General features: G+C 37.3%; 7 protein-coding genes across 7 annotated transcripts; 4 read left to right on the forward strand and 3 right to left on the reverse strand.

Annotated features, from left to right (window-relative positions):
• Window positions 1-5,503: 5,503 nt before the first annotated feature.
• On the reverse strand, window positions 5,504-9,924 carry FA14DRAFT_148057 (uncharacterized protein). The gene has a single exon (XM_025497365.1). The coding sequence runs from the start codon at window positions 9,910-9,912 to the stop codon at window positions 5,800-5,802; it is 4,113 nt and encodes a 1,370-aa protein (XP_025354250.1). The 5' UTR covers window positions 9,913-9,924; the 3' UTR covers window positions 5,504-5,799.
• A 458-nt stretch (window positions 9,925-10,382) lies between these two features.
• On the reverse strand, window positions 10,383-10,820 carry FA14DRAFT_156626 (uncharacterized protein; the record flags this gene model as incomplete). Its single annotated transcript, XM_025497842.1, has 1 exon — window positions 10,383-10,820. One exon carries the CDS (start codon window positions 10,818-10,820, stop codon window positions 10,383-10,385), a length of 438 nt encoding a protein of 145 aa, XP_025354251.1.
• Window positions 10,821-11,477: 657 nt separating this feature from the next.
• On the forward strand, window positions 11,478-15,670 carry FA14DRAFT_161557 (uncharacterized protein). Its single transcript, XM_025499171.1, has one exon. The coding sequence runs from the start codon at window positions 11,785-11,787 to the stop codon at window positions 15,487-15,489; it is 3,705 nt and encodes a 1,234-aa protein (XP_025354252.1). The 5' UTR covers window positions 11,478-11,784; the 3' UTR covers window positions 15,490-15,670.
• A 2,666-nt stretch (window positions 15,671-18,336) lies between these two features.
• On the forward strand, window positions 18,337-18,849 carry FA14DRAFT_173689 (putative 40s ribosomal protein s20). Its single transcript, XM_025500494.1, has 2 exons — window positions 18,337-18,459; window positions 18,531-18,849. Exons 1-2 carry the CDS (start codon window positions 18,351-18,353, stop codon window positions 18,785-18,787), a joined length of 366 nt encoding a protein of 121 aa, XP_025354253.1. The 5' UTR covers window positions 18,337-18,350; the 3' UTR covers window positions 18,788-18,849.
• Window positions 18,850-19,012: 163 nt separating this feature from the next.
• On the forward strand, window positions 19,013-20,813 carry FA14DRAFT_67126 (MAGE-domain-containing protein). Its single transcript, XM_025502677.1, has one exon. The coding sequence runs from the start codon at window positions 19,123-19,125 to the stop codon at window positions 20,611-20,613; it is 1,491 nt and encodes a 496-aa protein (XP_025354254.1). The 5' UTR covers window positions 19,013-19,122; the 3' UTR covers window positions 20,614-20,813.
• Window positions 20,669-21,166, reverse strand: FA14DRAFT_180591 (uncharacterized protein; the record flags this gene model as incomplete). Its single annotated transcript, XM_025501018.1, has 3 exons — window positions 20,669-20,812; window positions 20,878-20,962; window positions 21,033-21,166. 3 exons carry the CDS (start codon window positions 21,164-21,166, stop codon window positions 20,669-20,671), a joined length of 363 nt encoding a protein of 120 aa, XP_025354255.1.
• A 241-nt stretch (window positions 21,167-21,407) lies between these two features.
• On the forward strand, window positions 21,408-22,698 carry FA14DRAFT_67180 (Methylthioadenosine phosphorylase). Its single transcript, XM_025502678.1, has one exon. It carries the CDS (start codon window positions 21,689-21,691, stop codon window positions 22,661-22,663), a length of 975 nt encoding a protein of 324 aa, XP_025354256.1. The 5' UTR covers window positions 21,408-21,688; the 3' UTR covers window positions 22,664-22,698.
• Window positions 22,699-22,797: the final 99 nt, after the last annotated feature.

Genomic DNA, 22,797 nt, shown 5'->3' on the forward strand with positions numbered 1-22,797 from the left:
AGACCCGATCCGATTCTGATAGAGTCAATCATGGTTATATAAGGTTTTAGGTTAGGGTTAGTAAAAATATAATTATATCAGTGAAATATTATTATATTAAGTACTTTAAAGGGTTAGGGTTCTATATAATATTGTTTAAGTATATAAAAATAACGATTAAAGATATATAATATTACTTAGGGTTTTAAGATAGACGATATGAGAGGATTCTATCTAAATCGTATAGACTCTAGTAGAGCCTATCGAAGATCTTAAGTATATATACCGATTTAAAATATATATATTCTTGAATCAGATTATATTAATCTTAAGAAATATATATATTTAAAGATATTTCTTATCTTTTCTATTATTATTATCTTTATTACTACTACTATATAACTATCTAAATAATAATAGATATATTAATAAAATATTATTTATTAATTAATCTAATTAAGATAAAGTCTCTATTCTATAAAGAAAAGTTATTTATCTTAGATAAAAAAGAATATATAAATTTTTAAGAGTAATAAAAAGATTTTATAAAATATAGTATAAAATAATATAATTTAAGTTATAAGTATAAATCGATATTATATATATAATATCGTTATAGTCTTTATACCGAGTTAATAAAAGAATAAATAAGATATTAGAATATTTTACTAGATAAATAATATTTAAAAATAAGAATCGATTAAAGTAATTATCTTTATAGATTAATTATTAAGATTCGATATAATATAAGTTATAAATATATTAAATATTTTCTTAAGAAAGATTATAATAATTATTTAGATAATATAATATAGTTTAATCGAAAAAGCTTATTATCTAATAAGATAAGAGTTTAGATTTAAGAATAAACGATAAATAGAAAGAAATTAAAATATCTTAAAGACTTATTATAACTCTTTAATATTAAATAGATTTATAAAGATCTCTTTATAAATTATATTTTATTATAAGTTTTATTTATCTCTAATAAAACGATTTATTATATTTTTAATAATATTATCGATAAATAATCTTAAAAAGACTGAAACCTATAAAAAAATATAGAATCGTAAATAAAGAAGATAATAGATAGTTTTAGTAGATAAGGTTTTACTGACTTTTAACTATCTAATAATAATATAATTAATTTTAACTTTAATTATATATAGATAGTATATTTCTCTATAAAGTAGTAGATAGAAAAACTTTAAGATATAAAGATTATTTATTTAGATTTAATATATTATATTATTTTTAAGATAAGTTATAATAAAAAAGTTTATCTTTATAGTATTATTATATATAATATAATAATTTAAAAAGATTTACTAGTAGGATTCTTAATTATAAATATTAAGACTAGTTAGTCTATTATTTAATAATTAAAAAAGCTCTATAATAATATATAATTTAAGTTAAAAGTATTTATAATCGATTACTTATCGATTAAAACTTTAGTAATTAAAACTATTTAAGATAATAATATTAAAATCTTATAATATTACTTCTATATTTTAAAGGTAGTAAAGAAATAACTTATAAAGAAAATATAATATTTAAATAGAATAATAAAAGAAAAATAGAAATTATATTTTATATTTTATTTTAATTTATTTAAAAATCTTCTTTATAATAAATTAAGTTATAATAAATTATAATAAAAATAGGTTAATTATCTTTATCTTATAGATAAATATAATTAAAAAGATTAGATAAACTATCTTATAAGAATATAAGGTTTTCTATCTAAATACTAGAGATAATATAGATATAATAAATTTATTTTAAAATAAATCGATATAAATAATCTTATAGAAAGATAATATCTTATCTTTAAGAAAATATATAAGATAGATTTAAATCTAAAATATATTAATTATTTATATTTTATATTAATTAAAAGAGTAATTTATAATTATTATTAAAATAAATTATAAATAAAATTAAATATAATTTATTATATATATCGATTAAAAGAAATAAAGATAAAAGAGATAGTTAAAAAAATCGATTTTAAAGATATTAAAATTATATTTATATAATTATCTAATAGTAGTTATTAAGTTTAATTATTTAAAGATAAAGAGGTATAATACTCTATAATAGTATAGTTAGATCTTTATCGATATATTTTATATTATTAAAACTATAAATATAAAGTATTTAAATAGTATAAAACCTTTTATAAATATCTATTCTTTCTAAAAAGAGGTTTAAGATATTAAATAGAATTAAAAATAATTATAGTTTAATTAGTTATTTTATAAAATAGTTAAGACTTTATTATATTAAATAATTTATCTTAAAATATAAAGATTATTAATTTTTATAATTTTAAATTATTTAAAAGTAATATAAATTAATCTAATATACTAATATTTAAAATTAATTTTATTATTTTTAAAGATAATTTATTTAATTTATTATTTAATATTTTATAAATCTTAGATAATAATTATAAAAAAGAATAATAATAGATATATTTAGATCTTTAAGATTTAATAGATTATATTTAATAGAAAATTATAAAATAATAAAGTTTAGATATTATCTTAAGATTATTATTTTAAAATTAACTTATTAAACTTAAAAGTATTTATAATAAATAGTTAGAATATTAATAGATTATAATTATATATTTAAATAAATAAAATATTTATATATAAATTAAATAGAGTTATAATAAATTATATAGAGTTATATAGAGATCGAAATAATATATTATAATATAATAAGAAATAATATAATTAATAAGAGTTATAAAAAAATAGTAATAATAAAATATAATATAAAATAATATAATTAAAGAGTATTATAGAGAGATAGAGATAATATATATAATATATTATAAAATAATATAATATTATATAATATATTATAAATTACTATAATACTATAGTAAATATTATTTTAGAGACTCTATAATTTATTTAAATCTATAAGTTATATCTATATCTAGATTTAATTTACTTTTATAAGAATATATAATATTATTTAGTTATTTAATAATTATTATTAACTTTATTAATCTTTTATTTAATATCTTTATAATTTTATTTAATCTTAGTTTAACTCGATATTTTTTTTCTTATAATATATAAAGATTTAATAATAATAGTATTTTAAGATAGTCTAGATTTAAATTATAATTATTAATATCTATCTTATATAAAATATATATCGAGTATTTAATTAAATAACTATTAATAATAATTTTATATATATTATATTTATAAAAATAGTAAAAAGAATATCGATATTCTTTAGAAAGATTAAGTATATATTATCTTTTATCTTTTTTTTTTAGATTTTAATCTAAAAATAATGATTTATTATAATATACTATTATATCCTTTAAATTATCTTATTTATTATTTATATTATTATAATTTAATATAATATTCTAGTATATTATACTGATTTTAATATTTATTTAAGTATTTTATAAGATAAGGTTATTTAACTATTTCTATTATTAAATATTTATATTTTAGTTATATTATAGTAGTATAGAGAAAGATATAAATGATATAGTTATAATAAAAGTAAGATAATATAGATAATAATAATTAATAAGATTATTATCTTAAAAACTATATATTTATTATAAAATATAAAATATATAAATTATTTATTTATATATTTATTTAATATTTATATATATAAATTAATTATAAAAGATAATAACTGATATATACTAAATTATAAAGATTAAACTTATATTAATATATTTTATATATATATTATATATTTTAATATATTAGATATATTAGTATAATATAGATATATACTATTATATAATATATATATAATCTAATATCTTATTATTATTATTATTTTTTTATTTTATCTATTAATAAATCTATATATATATATTAAGATAGCTTTAATAAATATATAGAAATTATTATAATTTATTTATTAATTATATCGAATTATAATAAATTATATTAATTAATATAATTTAATCTAATATAATAGTTATTATCTATTTTTAATATAGTAAATTAATTAATTTCGATAAGTTATTTTTAAAATTTCGATCTATAATAAGTTATTTCTAAAAATAATTAATATATAAATAATTAAAATAATTTATAAAACTTAAAGAAATAACTATTAAAAATAATTATCGATATTAATTTAAAAAGAAAAATAGATAATTTCTTTTATTAAATTATATTTTTAAATAGAAAATAGAATTAATTAATAAACTATTTTAAGAATATTATATTTATATATATTATAAAAGATATATATTATTCTTTTAATATATTAAGAATAAACCTTTATATTAAATAAAAAAAAAATATTTAAAAAATAAAAATAACTTTTTTAGTTAGATAAAAAATATATAAATTATCTTTTTTTTCTTAATTTTATTATAATCTTATAAAATTTTTTATAATAACTTTTTATTATTTATTATAGAATTAAAGATTAGATCTTATAGATTTAAATTAAAAAAAATAAATAAGACTTTATCTCTTTCTTTAGTTTAATTTTTTTCTCTCTAACCTTATCTCTTTTTATCTTACCTTTTTTAACTCTTTCTCTTTTAAACTAAATTAAAATAATATAAATAGAGTCGACGATATAAATTTATTTATATTATTAAGAGATAATATAAATCTTATTAATATAAGATTTATAAGATTTTAATAGAGCTTATAATAAGATAATATAATAGAAATTATTATAATTCTTAATAATATAAGATAGACTCTACTATAAGATATAAATAACTATATATAGTAAAATTAAACTAGTTATATAGAAGCGATCTTATATAATAATATAAGATATAGATAATATAAAAATACTAATATTTTATTATATATTTTCGAGTACTAATATAAAGATTTAAATAAGTATAATAAGATTTAATATATTTTATATATAAATTAGAAGATTTTAATACTAGTTTATAGGTTAAATATTTAAAATTTAAGAAGGTTTTAAGATTATCTAATCTTCGATATTACTATTAGTTAAAGAGAATATCTAAAGCCTCCTACTACTATTAGGCGAGCTACTACTCCTCGCTTAGTATAAGAAGAAATAGTAGCTTTATATATCGTTTATAAGGTCGTTGAATCAATAGAAGTGTAGGTTACGACTAACCCTATTCAAAGAGGTGATGCTCCGCTTAATGACTACATTAGAAGGCTCAATCGCATACTACCACCACGAACCCCTCCCCCTAGATAATTTTTTATAGTTTAAAATTTCATTTATTATCTTATATTTTTACATGAGTGACTATGAAAATTGATGGCAATGAGATGGTAATACAAAATTTAAAATGAATACATATGCACGCGTGCATAATCGTGCATATGTATTAAATGTTCACACTGCATGAACACAGCTCAAGTGCCATTTTGGGCCGAATGAGCATGACCGCGTATGATTTCATCAGAATTGGCGGCCCAGGTAAAAAAGGAGCCGGACGGACAGGAACGCAAAAGCAACATTTGGGAAAAGCCCGCGGAATAAGATTGAATAACAAACACTTCTTACCCATTGATGTGCATATTGCATTCAACATTTGCCAAGCAAAAGGATCAACGTGTACTTCATTAGCTTACTTCAACGGCATTCCCACTCCGTTTCCGATTGTATGTACATGATTAGCATGTGATGATGATCTTCGGTACACATATGAATGCATCCGAATTCTCTAAACACGCTCAAAATAGGATTGCAAACTCTACTAGCGTAAGATAGGATCGGGTTAATAACACCTTTTAGCGTGCGCGAGGCTGTGTATTAAATTAGGGTTGTGCATTCTCCACACTTTTCTATTGAGTACACTCATTAAAAGTACTTGTTCATCTTTTCTTTTGCTGCCTGTTTGATCATATTCTCACGTGTACTCTTCATCCAATCTGACGCTCCTCTTTCCAAATTACTCAACCCTTGTTCTAATGAATTGACCAATTCTCCCCTTTGTTTGGCTAAATCTAACGACCAAGCTGCTTGATCGGCAGCCGCATTGGCTTGACGTGATGTTTGAGCAGATTTGGTTGGCTGTCGTACATAGGGTGAACTACGACCGCTGTTATTCAATTCTGATCTTCTTTGCATTTCTTCTTGTAATGCCTCTCTTCTTTCCTGCTCCTCTACTTTCTCATAAATGTACTTTTGTTCGGGTAATTTAGGCATAGATCCTCGTTTTCCAGGTCCACCTGCCAAAATATCGTCCAATTGAGCTCCCTGCGTAAGTGATGCACTCTTTCCACCAATCCAATTCACCACACTACTAGCCATACTTCCAATCACGTTGGGCGCAATAGGCATCGAAGGTGGTGTATACAACAGCAAACTGGGCAAGCCAGGTCTAGGCTGCGTAGCAAATACGGTCCACATGCAAACGTCCAAGCTATTCACAATCTCGATCATATCTCCACTTCCGTCCAAAGAGAGACTCACATTGGCAATCGACAACTTCTCCTCATAAGCACGATTGTGCCTTTGTATACGTGTGATAGAACGTAAATGTGGAAGAGTGAAAAGATGGAAGGATTTAGAAGTGACTGCCAGGCAAACTTTATCGCCTCTTCTATCGATCACTGATGCTCCTTGGATAACTTCTCCGACATCCACCTTTGCAACTTTTTGACCTGTGAGACCAGCACGTAAGCTTAACGTGTTTCGACCAATGCACAGCATCAAATTCATATCCGTCACTTTTTCCGCACTCATATCGCCTCCTCTGGATTGTTCACGTAAGCTACGTTGCAATTCACCCGGAATCGTTTGACAAACATTTCCTCCCATATCGATCACTTGAACAGCAACACCCCTTTGAAGCTCATCCAACTGAGAACCATTTGATCGTGTACACATCCACATATCCAATTGATCAACACCCAGCGTCCATAGAGTAGTATAACCACTCTCACGGCTGGCGATCAAAGTGGGCGAAAGGATCGGATTGGCGGCGGTACGACAAATGCTGAACAATAGATGATTAATTGTACTCTTATTTTCTTCTTCGATCATCTTGCGTTCTTCTCGTGATACGTCTCCTTGTGCCGGCATACCAAAGCCTTCTCGAACGATCAATTGAGGAATCCGCAAATCGATCACGGCTAATGAAATACCGTAAGCGATCGCCAAGAATCCTATATTGCTAAGGTCGATCGCTGTTACTTCACCTCTGCTCAATTCAACAATAATGTTTGGCTTGAATCCATCTGAACGCCACGTTGCCAAATGGTTGACAAAGGTAATCTCATCTATCCGAACAGGTGCTGGATGGAAGTTGGCCGCGGGATTCTGATAAGCATTGCTGTCTTCGCTGCTACGGAAGTCTGAGCCACCGCCCGATCTACCTAGCATACTCATTCTCTTTGGGTCTCGCCTGGGTCTGGGCGGTGCAGATCCATGCGGTGATGCTTGAGAAGGACCTAGATGAATATCTAAATCTTGCATTGCACCTGCCATACTGGAGTCCAATTCGTTCATTGAAGCACGACTGGCACCTGGACTAGAAGGCGAAGGACTATTATGATGAGCAAGAGAAGCGGCCATCTCTTCATCTTGTTGTACTTCTTCTTGCACGGCATCAATTACTTCATCCGTTTGCGAATATTTTGCAAATCCAAACTTGAAATGCAGTACTTGACCAGAACGTAAGACGATGGCAGTCTCGTTGGCCTCGGCTGCGTACACCACTTTGACAATCCTCAAACGCATAGGATCCGATTTCAGCTTCTCAAATAATGGATGACCGATCATACCTGAACTGTAAATTAGCTTGTGCGTATCGATTGTAAGATGTGGAAGAGGTGATGGGAATGACTTTTGCAAATAGCCCGGCGTTGTTGCTTTCGCCGCTTCACTGCTATGTGCCAAGGGTGTTTGATCTGTACCTTGCAGTAGCAATTGTGGACTTGCATCATGGAAGCGTACCGTACCGTCCAAATGCCATGTCACCAATATTCTCCAACGCTCTGCTCTGGCCAAAGCAGCAAATGCTTCTGCGGTGTCTGCTTTCATTCCACTTGCAGTTGGCTTGGCTTTTCCTCCAAAGAGTGGTAGATTGCTTGTCGCTTTTCGAGGTGCACTTAGCGGAATGGAAGAGATGACCGATGCAAATCCTCCTTCTGGTTTTGGAGAGGTAGGATTTGCCTTTTCTCTGTTTGCATCTGCTTGAGCCGTCAGGTTGCGATATACGTGCGGAGTGACATCTACCATTTGCGCTCCCAAGATCGCACCTGGCCCTGCGGTCGAGAGGGCTAAAGGTAATTGTAGAGACCTTTGAGCAAACGGTAGCTGTATGCCGAGATTGCCTTTCTTTCCGGGCGACATTGGCACCGACGGTGCTTCAAGACTCTCTGCAGGAGGAGGAAATGCGAATGCTTTTAAGCCTCTTGCCGCTGCTGGTGGAGGAAGAGGCGGAAGCTTTGGATCTGCTGCTAGTAAGGTGATCACGGCAAGCGGATCGTATGCTCCACCATAATAAGGATTATCTCGTGGTAAAAGGATGAAATCTTCTACGGGCGACGGTGTTGAGTAACGTGAACCTTTCGTTTCCTCTAGCGAGGCATGTAGTGCTTGTCGTGTCTTTGCTAGAGTTTCTGGCGTTTTGGAGTTCCAGTAACTTGCATACGGCCACGAAAAGGCGGGGAAGTGTAAACAGATCAAGCCTTGAGGCTGACGCTCTGTTGCACCACCGAGAATGGTAAGGATTGTGCCAGTCGCTGGTTCTTCTTTTGGCTGATCCGTTTGTTGGTGCTGCTGTGCTGAGGTATCATTCGGTTTACCCTTTGCGTTCTGTGCCATATCAAACCATGATTGTGCGGGAAAGCCAGACCAAGCCAACTTGAAGATCGGCTCGCGACTTTGGGGAAGTCCTCCTGGTGGTTCGTTCATCAGCGTTTCCGCTCTGTCCACCTCTGTCCGCTCAATCGTACGAACAGTGATGGGCTTTTCATCATCCTCTATATGCCAAAATGAAATGCAACCATCCTCGTGACCACATGCGAATACAAGTCCATCTGGTCTCCAGGCAACGCAAGTAGCAGGAGCAGCTCTTTCAGTCCATACCAGATCTGGATTCCCTACACATGAACCGGGAGCACCAGGCAGATGCCGTAGCTGGAAAGATCGCACAATGGTTCTTTTTGTCACGTCTAGCAGTACAACGCCCCCTTCGTATGCAAGCAATAGCTGATTGATATCTTTTGGATGCGTTTTGATGTCGATTATTAATGGAACATGTCTTCTATTGGGTGCATCTGGCACTCCTGATTTTCGTAGGATCTCTTCTTCCTCCCACCATAAGTTTGGCACACGATATGGACTTGGCGACAGTCTCTCTAGATCGTATGCGTCTATTGTTCCATCGCGTAAACCGAGAAAGAGATGATTGTGCAACGGTGATACTTCAGCACATAATATGCTATTCCGAACAGTATGTGCTCCTATCCGCATGGGAGTATCGGGATGCAATGGTCCACTTGGTCCTGCACCTACAGTTGTCGCTTGTGTTGGCTGAAAAGGATGAGGAGAAGCAGATGATTTAGCTCGAATTTGTGGATCATTTCTTGAAAGATCAAAGATGGAGATGTTGTCCTTGACATCGATGACAATGAGTAAAGGACTACCACTTTTGAATAGGAGATGTGTAACCTTATTTGCCGGCCTCAAAGTCCAATCTACTTGAACGGCCTCTTTTCCGAAAAGATGAATGCTACCTTGTGTTGTGCCCACTGCCAAGTATCCCAATACAGGCTCTACTGCCAATGCACATATTTCGCCATGTAGTGCAATATTCGATGTCGATAATAATCCTTCGGCAAATGTTCCTCCAACACCTGTGTTTGCTAATCCTCTTGACCAATCTATATGTTCAAGATCGGGTAATTGTGATCGATTATGATGAGGATCGAGCGAGAGCCTATTCAGCCAAGAAGGAGGCATAGCGAGAGTTTACTTGGGCAGGTTGATGGTCAAAAGGGAAGGATTGTTCATCTATGTGTGTGTAAGTTTTCTAAGTGGAAACGGTACGTGCGCTCCGAAGTAGAAATACAAAAATGCAATTCCAATACACGCGGCGCTAATAAATTTCTAATGGCTGTGTGAGCTTAAAACAATGATCGGCAATTTAAACTGCAGCCTCTTATGCTTGGCGTCGGGCCTTGAAAAATACAATCGTTTGGCCCCCTAAAAAAGGCGCCGACGCCATCCATCATTGAGAAGACGCATTCATTCAGTAGGACATGCTGTACAAAAAGTCATAAAGGGAGAGAGGATAGGAGATGAACATTCTATTTGGGTATTGGAAATAGGATAATCATACACATAAACGATGAAAACATATTGAAGCTCGAGATAAATTGTCCATTGGCATTTTTGTACCAAATACGCATTCTTCTTTTGCTGGCAATGATTCATTTTGCACTACGGAAATTATACTCGTTCTTTTTACGTTTATGGCCCCCTTCATTTCCATGACTACTTCCTTGCCACCACACGTTTTCTTGTGATCCAGTTCTCTTTAAAGAAGTTTTATTCATTTCTTCTAATCCTGTCCATCGACTTTTGGCAGGTTGGGCTGATGAATGTGCCTTTTGTGAACTTCTTTCTGAATGATGCTGGTTGGATTGTGCTGCTGATCTATGTGTGTGGCCAGGAGTGTCAGAGCGATACTTTGGAGTGTTATAATTACCATTTGAGGCGTAATTAGGAGGAGGAAGAAAGAAGTCACCCCTTTTGATGAGCTTTGTGGTACTTTGCATAACAGGTGCGGTATATGCTGAAAGGATCATTGAAGCAATTATGTAGGGCAAGACATATGGCAGTTTGCTATGAGAGAAGAATGCAACCATGATTGAGATTGATGTTAGGTTTGCGATATCTTTGATGATGAAAAAGAAGAAAAGAAAAAACAAAGAGCTTCTTAAATACCTTTTACGAACAATTTGAAAATTGAAAATCCTGTGTAAACGTTCCTTTGGCCCCTATCGCCTTTTGATCGAGTCATTTTGACCCGAGGATCTTACAAATTTCACAGCCATAACAGAAAACCTTTAACCACGGGGACCAAGCTCCGAAGGCAGACGTTGGAAAAGCGAAAGTCGACCGAGACTCGTGCGTACAATAACCTGTGAATGACAGTTTTGTCAGCAATGATTTGCGCATTCATGGCAGTGCTTTCATTGATAAGAACGGGGGCAAGAATACATTCGCATACTATTGCGCAATACTAGCATGTATGTTAAGATCCTGATCATTTCGGACTGTACGCCATTTGCATTGATCACCATCGTATAGCATGTTGGATTCTGGCAATGAGAGTGGAATGCCACGCAGGGCTAAACGCGCTTCTCCGTGCTCTTCTTCTTTTGCTTAGAAGCTGCTTTGTGCCTGGGCGTACAACGCGGTCGTCTGAGTCTGCGTGTGTCCCTTTAGCCGATGTTACAAGTGTCAATTTAAAGCCAAGCTTCTGAACAAAAAAATAAAGAAAAAAGGTTCATTTACCATCATAATCACTCACAGCTGTCAACTCCATCCAAATCGAGACATACTTTCGTGCATTACTCTTCCTCGTCCGAGAACGCGACCGATCCCGTCTTTGACACTCAGCTTGAAGCTGCGGCAGTGTAAAGTTGGATGGCGTGAGATTCGGCTGTGAAAGTGACATTTGATAACAGATTCGAGGTAGATCGTTTGCCAAGCCTTCTCGTATCTCACAAAACCAGTACATCACGATTGAGAACCCGCAGATGACGTTCAAATAAAAAACATATTCGCGACCCTTCATCCTGCTTTCGCCAAAAGATCATTCTCACAATGGCAGACTCAACTCAGCAAGGACAACAACCTGATGCTTTGGCTCTACTTGGAGCTGCGCTTCAGGCACAGGATGCAAAGACAGAAGAACGAAATTTACGACAATTGTTCACCCTCTTTCAATCACAACCAGGCAACATTCCACCACTGTTTCCCAGCTTGTTGTCTATATTACACAAAGCAAGCCCTTCGTTAAAGAAATGGATAGTAGAAGTGATCGATTTAACATTTTGCAAGCCGACATTAGGACCACAAGCTCGTAGTTCGCTCGCTTACCATATGCCTGAACCAATTCTAGCCTTGCTCAATGAAATGGACTCCCAATATGCAAAAGTTGCAATTACCGCTTTTGCAAGTGTATATCAACCATTGTTCAGACTTATTTGTACAGATCCAACCCAAGCAAGGCTATGGCATACGGTTGAGGCAATCAAGCAAAGAATTGTACAAATGTTTGAAATGCCGCATCATCTTGGAATCAAATTGGCCGCTGTAAAGGCTTTCCAAAAGATCATCTTGGTTCAAACTAGAGCATCCGATTCTCGTGGACATGTGAACAGCAGATCCGCTGCAGATGCTAATTTGGCACACATTCCACCAGATCACGCAGTTCTTCGAGCGGGAGCATTGGAGCAAGAAGCCAACGAGAGACTAACACAAATTGTCACAATCATCTTTACAAGTTCGATAGCAGACCTCGTGATGGCTTCGATGAATTGTTTGTCTTCCTTGGCCAAGTTGAGACCGTCTTTGAGCCCGATCGTATTTGAAGCTTTGATTAGTTGGTCGCCTTCAGCTTTATCAGGCTCGCCATACATGACTGTACGAAGCGTAGAAAAGACACTCAAGCTACTTTACCAGCATTTTCATCCCAATAGAAATTCTTTGGCAGGCGCATATGCCTCTCAAATCATCGAAGCGGTGGATAATCAAAAGATGCGAATGGAAACGGCCGCTCGCGAGGAAGAAGCAAGGAAGGCAAGGGAAGCCTCTTTGCGTAAAAGAGGCATCACTTCTGAAGAAAATGAAGATCCAAATTCACCTGCTGCGCAGAGGAAACATGTTCGCTTTACTGGATCTGAGGCAGAGAATAGCGAACAATCAACGCCTGTTCCTTTTGCAGATCCTACTGCTAATGCCCAAAACAGTGTCGTGGGAGCTATGAACCAGATACAGGATGCCAGCTCTCAAGGCGACCCTATGCTTCTTGCAGATCCTGAAGCTGTCAATAGAAATCCGATGGCAAGCTTTGATGCAAGCACGCTTCCTCTCCCGCTCGTCGTAGAACTGATTTTGGCCAACTTAGGATCCATTGAAGAAGCAAAACTGGAACAAGTCATCGCCGAAGCTCGTGCTAGAATCAATGGTCAGCCAAAGTCTACCTTTGGACGACCTGCAGCGCCAGGTCCGCCTCCTGGCCCACCACCGTCACGCCCTCCGTCGAGCGTAAAGAAAGAGGAAGAAGATGCGACAGAAGAAGTACCACTAGAAGCACAAGATCCTTTGAAGTTAGATATGGGAGAAGAAGAAACGATGGAAGCCGCTGAGAGACAATTACAAGAAGCGACTGCTGAAGATGGAGATGCAGGAACGATGGTCAATTTGAACTCGTCCACATTTGCACTTAAAGCACCTGTAGAACTGAAAGTAGAAGATCGAATCGCCTTACTCAATGCTTCGGTTGAACGTATTTGCCAGGTCGGAGTAAGAGAAGCAGCTATTCGAACGAATGCAAGTGAAAACGCAGAGGACGTCACAACTATGGAAGTAGCAGCAGGCGGAAATCAATTGCCACACGCACAACTATGGACTGTTTTAATCACTCGCTTGGCGACACGTGGCCTTGACGAGCATGCAGACTCATCAGAAGAAAGCAAGGAGGAGAAAAGAGTATCATTGAAGCAACAGTCTGATGCAGTTCGCGAGCTGATGCTTCAATTTATTCTAGAAGATTTTGCACATCGGGTCGAATTTGCTTTACAGTGGATCGCAGAAGAATTTCATTGTATTCTTTTACTGAAAAAGAAAGGAATCTTGGTTGAAGAAGGAGAATCATCTTATTCAGTTTGGCTACAAAAAATCACAGCAACAGTGATTGAAAAAATGGATTCAAAAGACAAAACTTTGTACGAATTTTTGAGCAGAATACCGCAATTGACAGATTCAGTTATTGCAACGATTCAATCACTCTGTTTGGATAAAACGAAAATGGCCGCAGGATTCACCATGTTGCGTGATTTGGCCATTCATCGTGTTCCTGCCCGAACTATGATTTGTTCTTATCTTTTGGGCTTGGCCAGAAATGTTGAAAAGATGGTTCGTGGAGCGGCAATCATTACGGTCAGGAATTGGGTCAGAGCCAATGGGCAGGGAAAAAGTCCAGCAGGAGATGTGCTGGAGAATGATGTCCTACAGTTTGCCAAAGCAGGCCTAAAGCGATTGACAGTCAAAAATCAGCCTGTCAGTAACGGAGATTCGAATGCGGGACAAAATGGACATGCGAATGAAGATTCAACAAAGGCAGCAGAGGAAAGCGCCACGGCCGAAGCTGAAGAGCAACAGAGCGTACTCGATGACCCAAATGCCGAAATTCAAACGGATGATGACGTCTTGCGTTTGGTTGAATTACCCTTTGCACTATGCGTTCGTGTTCCTGAAATGTTGGATGAAGTCTTCAATGCGTATGCAGAAATGCCTTCACAAGTACAAAAAGCAGTTGAAACACACATCAAGCCACTCGTACAAAATCTTGGCTCGAATAACAGTAAGCTTCTTCATCTCATTCAACATCATCCACCCGCTGCTGATTCGCTCGCAGTGATTGTATTTGGAATCCTGGGAAGCAAACAAAGGAGTAAAAAGATGGTCGATATGGTCAAGCAAATGGCAGAAGAGAATGCGAATGAGATCGATCCTCGCTTCTTGATTCCAATCTTACCTGATTTGGAAAAAGCGGAAATTATCAAATACCTCCCACGTGTCGTGTCAATCTTAAGCTCAGACAAGCAAGAGGATCGCTTGATGCTCAAGAACGTTTTCACATCAGTCGTTCAACCGCCAGAACAAGGATTCGGAAGTGTTTCTACCAATTTACCACGTGTCCGTCAATCTGAACTTCTTTCGCCAGTGGAGCTGATGAGCTTATTACATCACGCTGAACCTGAAATTGGCAGAAAGACGGCAGCAGATGCGATTCGACTTTGTTTCGGTATGACGGATATTTTCCGTAGTGAAGTGATTGGTGCGGTTCTCAATCTGTTGATTGAAGAACCGGTCTTGCCCGTATTGTTCATGAGAACGGCAATCATTGCCGTTAGAACGTATAAATCACTCTCTTCCTACATTTCTACCATTTTCCTTTCAAGATTGATCACTAAAAAAGTTTGGCAACAACCTTTATTGTGGGAAGGTTTCATCATTTGTGCCAAGCAAACTGCTCCAGCTTCCTTCAGTGCTCTTATCCAATTGCCACGTGAACAATTACGAGATGTTGTAGAAAAACAACCAGATTTGCGTGTTGGATTACGAGATTATCTGATCAAAAAAGCAGGAGGAAACAAAGCAAGAAAAAAGAACTTTTTGGAATTGTTGGGTGAAAATGTTGATGAAGATGCTGTGGGCGACTCGTCTAATCCTGGAACACCTAATATCGGAACACCTGGCTCAGGAACATCTACACCAATCCATGTAAATCATGCAAACTAAGAAAACAGAGGAGAGCCGCTCTATACTTGTACTACTACACACTTAATCAAATATCAACTTAGCATTATTGATAAAGTGCGCTCTGTGGTACGTGGAAGATGGGAAGGTTGATTGAATTATGAAGCTGTGTAATATACAATATTGTTCGTGAACCGTGAATGTGAATGAAATTAAATAATGCCAATAGGTTCCGTCTGTGTGAGATTATTACGCTTTTTGCTCATTTGTTGATCGTAGCCAATGTATTGCTGTAGTATTGACTTACTCTATTATCCACCCTCACCTTTTTAGGATCGAATCCTAGAACCTGTAAACCTTCTTTTGAAACCGCACGAGAGAGGGCAACATAGGCCTGCCCTTTTTCAAATATTCTATTCAAATCAATCTTGACAAGCGGTAAAGTCTGACCTTGAGATTTGTGGATGGACATAGCCCAAGATAAGATTAGCGGGATTTGCGATCGACTGCAAGTGATCTCACCATTTGGCTGTTCGTTGGTCCATGTTTCCCGGAGAACATGAGCAGTTCTGAAGCGTTTGTGGGAAGAGCCTCCCGTCAAGATAAAGCGAACTACTGGAAAGCGTGGCGGTTCTGGTCTGTCAGGAGATGCAGATCTGGAACGCTCCCGACTTTCTGCCCTTCTGATCGCTCGATCAAGTTCCGCTCGGGCAAGAGCAGCAGCAGGATCTTTCTCTTTCTTAACACTCTTGCTTGACGCTCTTTCCTCGCCTCCATCGTACTCAAATTGGTCAAGTCGATCAGATTCCCTTTCTTCGTTGCGAACTTCAACGTATGTGGAATGAATCTTTGCCCTGACCTCTTCTTCTGTCATCTTCATTGGATCGACCGCATCCCAATCAAATCCAGAGAATTGGGATTCTTGGAACTCTTGGGTAGTACAAAATGCCAATACAGTTCCAATCGAGCCGTTCACAAGCTCGACATCTGTGTTTTTGATCAGCATCACTTGGCAGCCCATTTTAAGATTGAGCTTACTCGGAGCCATGAAATTGTCTAAATTCTTCTTCAATATATCAGGTGGCAAAGTTCCGCCATCGACAGAATCAAATGTCTTGTGAGGTCTTTTGATCTTCAGTAATTCCATAGCATTAGCACGCTCGACCTCCATACGAGTTGGGAATAGAATTGTCGGTGCCATACCTGTAGACTTTTGAAGATCACTTTCATGTTCCAGTGACTTGAAGAGCCGAGTTGTCTCCGGACTCAGTGTACCATAACGCAGCTCATTGAGCATATTCACAAAGCTTTCATCTTTTTGACGGAATACTTGCGTAAGCTTCACTTGACTATCGTCACCAAATAGCTCAGCCCAACAACGGGCATCAAATGCATACTTTGTCATTGTATTGCTCTTGTTTACCGGCGGCAATTGGAAGAAATCTCCAGTCATAACGATTTGCATACCACCAAACGGTTTTGCAGATTTGCGCAGATTTCTGGCAATCACTTCGAGTTTGTCTAAAAATTCAGGCGCAATCATGGATACTTCGTCAATGATCAACACATTGGTTCGCATCCAGCGAGCAGAGGTTTTGCGATTTTTACGAATTTTCGAAACGAGCTTATCTGCTTCTTCATTGCATAGACCTGCTCCAGCGAATGCATGCAGTGTGATACCTCCGATATTACAGGCTGCAATACCGGTCGAAGCTGTCACTGCGACCGCATCAGCTCTGTGTTCGTATTTTCGACGCAAGCCTTTGATGATCTCTCGCAAGCAAACTGATTTTCCCGTTCCTGCACTTCCGGTGAAGAACAAACTCTGTCCTCTGTCTACCACGAGATCATACACTGCCTGTTGCTCTCGAGATAAGAACACTTTTGCAAGATCCTTTTTGGTCTCATGCTGTAATGATGTAGACCCTGCGGTTGGTTTGGAGGTAGTACCCTTGATGAAGAAATTCAGTCGTCCTTCCTTGGTTGAGAGCAATTCACTGGCAGACTTTGTCCAATTCGTCCTCTTAGATCCTTCATCGCGAGAGCCAGGGTGACGGAAAGAGTCGGTAAGCTGTCTCTTTGTTGAACTTTGAGCTGGATGCTCGCTTTCGATCCGCTTTGAACTGGAAGATGATTGGTTATATGCGGACTTGCTTTCCTCTTTCATCCCTCCATTGCGTACAAGTTCAGAAGCTGTGATGAAAGTGGAAGAGTATGGGCTGCCTGTGGGATTTGATTGTTGTCCTTTTTGTTCTTTCTTCTCTGGCGGAGTCTGGAATTCCGAGAATGAAATTTCCTCAAATTCCTGATCATAATCGTAATCTACAGGTTTGGTGGTATTCTTTACATCACCGTATGCTGATGATTTTGAGTCTTGCTGAGCAGATCTTTTGAGAGATGCCATATTTTGCGCTTTTAACCCGATAACACCCGAACCATCATTTTCCAGATCGTTTGAATGAGCGGACCAGGTCCTCTTCATACTTCGAAGGCCTGATCCAGACATGTTGGGTCATATGATAGTTGTCTGTGTCAATGATCCAATCAAGGGATCCGAGCCATATGACGCATTTATTTGTTGGAAAGTAACACACTTTAAAGTATGCACAACGCGCTTCTTCTACGCGTTAAAGCAATTGGCGCGTTGTTCTATTCATAATTGATTGGAAATTCTGACAGGCTTTCCTATCACGTGTACTGATCCCTAAGCACGTGAGGTTGCCTCTCGCAGATGCAAGAAGTTACGCAAGGCAATTGTGCACTTTAACAGCTCGCGCGCGCAGAAAGGCGGTAAAAATCCAAACTTCCCAAGCCATCAAATCTTCTGTTACGACCAAACGCAATACGAATTCGTTTACACCCTGGTCACCGCTGGTTCACCATAAAAGTAAAAAGTAATCAAGATGAGCTACGTCGCCAAGGACAAAGATGTTGATGCTAGTGCTCCTGCACCTCAGATCCACAAGATCCGCATCACTTTGACAAGCAAGAACGTGAAGAACTTGGAAAAGGGTGAGTAGCAAGAAGGAAAATATAATTAGTGATGATGCATCAATACTGACCTTTTCACTTTCACTCTACAGTCTGCGCTGACTTGGTCTCCCGTAGCAAGGACAAGCAATTGCACGTCAAGGGCCCAGTCCGTTTGCCTACCAAGGTTTTGAACCACACCACCCGTAAATCTCCATGTGGTGAAGGTAGTAAGACCTGGGACCGTTATGAACTCCGCATTCACAAACGTTTGATTGACTTGCACTCTCCCAGTGAGATCGTCAAGCAAATCACCTCCATCTCCCTCGAACCTGGAGTGGAAGTTGAAGTTACTATCCTCAGCGCTTAAGCGTATAGTTCTTTCACGTCTTGTACGTCTTTCCCCTTTTTGCTGCTTGTCTGTATGATTGGTACTCTTTTTGATGCATAGATTGCGTTGAAGGTGTTACCCAGTTCAATGTCATTCATCTCGCAGTATACTTTGAGTGTGTGTCTCTGATTCCTCTCCCAAGATAAGTTCTTGTAAAGCGTGATTAGATAATCTGTACTTTTTTCATACGCGTAAATAGGTGAGGTGTCAGCGCGTCAATCAAGCATGCATTCAGTGTTGGTCTTTTGTATTGAGCTCAAAGTGATACGATTCTCTTCCTCTCTTCCTACCATAGCCACCAAATACCATCAATAATGCCAGCACGTACGAGAGATACGGGAAGAGCTGGTTCGTCCAACCAGTCTGCTTCAACTAGCCGTACTGGTCACTTTGGACGTTCCACTAATGGAAGACGGCCGCGTTCAAGAGTTCAAGAAGAAGAAGAAGAAGAGGAGGAGGAGGAAGAGGAAGAGCCACCAGCTAGGCGTAGACGAGTAGGAGAATCATCAAATGGCAGACGTCGTACAGAAGAGACTCCAAATGAAGAGGAAGAAGGTGAGGATGAGGAGGAGGCAGAAGGCGAAGGCGAAGGAGATGGAGGTGAGGATGATGATGGCAGTGATGGAGAGGCTAATGTCACTGGACTCAGGGAAAGAGAAAAGCTTCCTGTAAGCGACGCCATGAGGAACATGGTACAAGCGATGGACAAAGAAGGGAAAGAAGGTATCAAGCGTAAAGCCAATGATCTTGCACGTTTGGCTTTGTTTTCTGAATTGCGTAGAACACCATTGCGCAGAAGTGATATTTCTATCAAAGTTTTCAACAAAGAGAAGTCAAAGATTTTCCCGGTAGTCTTCAATCAGGCTCAAAAGGTCTTGAGGTCGTCTTTTGGCTACGAAATGGTGGAATTGCGTGCAAGAGGTACAGATAATGAACAAATCTTGCTCGCTCAAACACAAGCACAAACACAACGAAGGCGCGATCCGGAAAAAGAAGACGAAAAGGATCCAAAGGTGAAAGGTGTACTGTCAAAGTCTTATGTGCTGGTATCTGTGCTTCCTAGCAAGCTCATTTCTCGCATCACTCAACCGAGTGCCACTTTGGGCAGTGTACCAGATTATACAGTTGGTGGAAATCGTGGCAATGTTTCTGGTACTGAGGGAGTATTGCTTGATTGGAAACGTTCCAATGCCGATTTGGGCAAGACTGGACTTACTATGCTTATCTTGGCATTGGTACTTGTGAACAATCGTGTGATGCCAGAGGATCAATTGCGTTCCTATCTTAGAAGGATGGGACTCAAAGGTGTTTTGCCGGAATCTCTACAATCACATCCTGAACTTGCATCAGGAGGTTTGGCAGGACGAGATTCGGACGGAGTCATGTTAGACGACTTTTTGGCCAGTCTTGTCAAACAAGATTACTTGGAACGAACAAAGGTACAAAATGCCGCTGCCACAAATGCTGCTTCTATGGATGCAAGTATGGCCCGTCGACGAACACAAGCAAGAGGAAATGTGAAGCGTACACGTAACGGCGAATCTGATGCTGTGGAAGATTTTGAATTTCGATGGGGATCCCGAGCAGAAGCGGAAATTGGTGAAACGGCTGCCGCATCTTTCATTGCGGATATATGCATGAGAAATAACAACAGCGCTGATGTCGAAGGAGAGGAGGAAGAAGAGCAAGAGCAAGAAGCAGAAACGCAAAACGGCTTAGGGAGCTCGAGAGAACGTCAAAAGAAGCGAAGAGAGCAAATTTTACGTGAAGTGCAAAGGGCGGCGGGGTCAACGTTGGTGGTTTGAATTGTGTAGATATTCTTTTTTTTCGTTCATATTGTACATTAAATGAGATCCTTATTCACTGCTGTTGAGTGTTGTTTGCTAATGTTCGACGAACGCTCTCTCGTTTACGTTCATTCTCGCCCAATCCATCTGCCCATTGCTCTTTATCCGGCTTATCGACTCGAGTGCCTATTCTGATATCTGTTGCAATGCGTGGGATCTGAAAGGAAGAATAAAGTGTCAGTATCAGGATTCTTCGTATGAGATTAGCTGACGGAGACGTACACCCATAGCATGAACTGCTTCATGGCAAGCTTCTATCGCACGAGAGACAACATCAAAAGGTCCTTCTAGATTTGTACCATATCCGCTGCAATTCAGTCATGAGGTAATTATGGTCAGCACAAAACTTCCTTCAAAACTAACAAGTGCATACGTACTGCATTTCATATTTTATCCCCTCTTCTTTCATCTTTTCCAATACACGTTGACATTCGGCGATATAGATCCCTACTGATGGTGATGGTGTACCCATCGGAATCAAGCAGAAGTCTGCCACTGCAAATAAGGTCATCTTGGGCTGGACTGTGTGATGTTGACAAGAGGAAGAAGTTGTTGTAGAGAATACTCCACTCGTTTGATTAGAGTAAATGCAGGTGACTAGCGTGTATGCACTCTGTAGCTCTCTTGTCATTCTTCTTGTTTGTTGAACAGACCTCTATATGGGCACTCACACCGATCGTATCCTCATGATCATATTTCTGTATTCTGCTTGAGACTCTGATGAAATTGATCAAGCCGATATCAATGATTGAGAGGCTTGACAAGTGATGAAGGCATAGTAGCTATAACGGGGCCCGCCTTGCCGAACGAAACAATAGCACGCAATCTTTTTGATTCTTGTGAGCATTCTCTTAAAGCGCGCTAAAATTGTTGTAATCTTTCGGATTTTAGAAGAAATAAAGTTGGATTTGCAACGTGCACACGATCTATCTTGCAGATTCAACTTTCATTCATCCTGTCTTCCAAATTATTCTCTTTCCGTTCGATCGTCATCCCAAGACATTCGATTCACTTACCTGTCAGATCAATCAAGATGGTATACACTCCAAATCAAGCCACAAGAGAGTTTGCAAAAACGCCAACATGGACAGGACCGCCTGTACGTGTGGGTGTGATTGGTGGTAGTGGTTTATACAAATTGGATGGATTAGAAGTTGTACAAGAATTAAATCCAATTACTCCATGGGGACCGCCATCATCACCAATCACGATTGCAAAAACATCTTCGGGTGTTCATGTTGCCTTTTTGGCACGTCATGGAATCGGTCATTTCATTTCACCTTCTCAAGTTCCTTCTTTGGCAAACATAAGTGCTTTGAAACATATTGGCGTTCGTGCAGTGATTGCATTTACGGCAGTTGGTTCTTTACGTGAAGAAGTTGCCCCGAGAGATTTTGTCGTTCCTTCGCAAATTATTGATCGTACAAAAGGCGTCAGAAGAGCAAGCTTCTTTGGTGAAGGCGATCAATCCGGTATCGTTGCACATGCTACTTTTGGTGATCCATTTGATGAAACTTTGCGTCCGGTCGTGGAAGATGTTGTACGTAAAGAATTGTCTCAACTTGCTCCAGAAGTCAAGACACACGGAAAGAAAACTTTGGTCGCAATGGAAGGTCCACAATTTTCAACAAGAGCAGAAAGTTTGGCATACAGACAATTGGGCGGTGATATCATCAATATGTCTGCTTTGCCCGAAGCCAAACTTGCAAGAGAAGCCGAATTGTCCTATACTATCATCGCAACCTCGACCGATTATGATGCTTGGCGTGAATCAGAAGGTGCAGTGGATGTGGCAGAAGTGATGAAATCATTGCAAGAAAACGTCAAGAACTCTCATGCCGTTCTCAAAGCATTATTGGAGCCTGTTGCTAAATTGGTAGAAGATGAAGGTCAAGCATATAAGAACGCACAAAATGGCATGCGATTCTCCATTATGACCAAGCCAGAATTGGTATCCAAAGAAGCAAAGGAGAGCATCCAATTTGTTTTGCCATGGTACGGTCAGTGAGAGGGCGATGAAAGCTGTAAATGATATTAGATGCGAATAGGATAGATTACAATGTTATACATGAAGACGGATCAATCCCTTCTGTGATCCCTTCGATCTCGATGACGGTGTGATTCTCGATATCGCTCAGCATC

This window comes from Meira miltonrushii (genome assembly GCF_003144205.1).
Source record: "Meira miltonrushii strain MCA 3882 unplaced genomic scaffold FA14scaffold_3, whole genome shotgun sequence".
NCBI classification, from domain to species: Eukaryota; Fungi; Basidiomycota; class Exobasidiomycetes; order Exobasidiales; family Brachybasidiaceae; genus Meira; species Meira miltonrushii.

What these genes read in the sequence shown, in the direction of transcription:
- FA14DRAFT_67180 (XM_025502678.1), top strand. Translation starts at nt 21,689, where the DNA reads ATGGTATACACTCCAAATCAAGCCACAAGAGAGTTTGCAAAAACGCCA.
- FA14DRAFT_173689 (XM_025500494.1), top strand. Translation starts at nt 18,351, where the DNA reads ATGAGCTACGTCGCCAAGGACAAAGATGTTGATGCTAGTGCTCCTGCA. An exon ending in CGTGAAGAACTTGGAAAAGG is followed by an intron (nt 18,460 to 18,530) that starts GTGAGTAGCAAG and finishes TTCACTCTACAG; the next exon opens with TCTGCGCTGACTTGGTCTCC.
- FA14DRAFT_67126 (XM_025502677.1), top strand. Translation starts at nt 19,123, where the DNA reads ATGCCAGCACGTACGAGAGATACGGGAAGAGCTGGTTCGTCCAACCAG.
- FA14DRAFT_148057 (XM_025497365.1), bottom strand. Translation starts at nt 9,912, where the DNA reads ATGCCTCCTTCTTGGCTGAATAGGCTCTCGCTCGATCCTCATCATAAT.
- FA14DRAFT_161557 (XM_025499171.1), top strand. Translation starts at nt 11,785, where the DNA reads ATGGCAGACTCAACTCAGCAAGGACAACAACCTGATGCTTTGGCTCTA.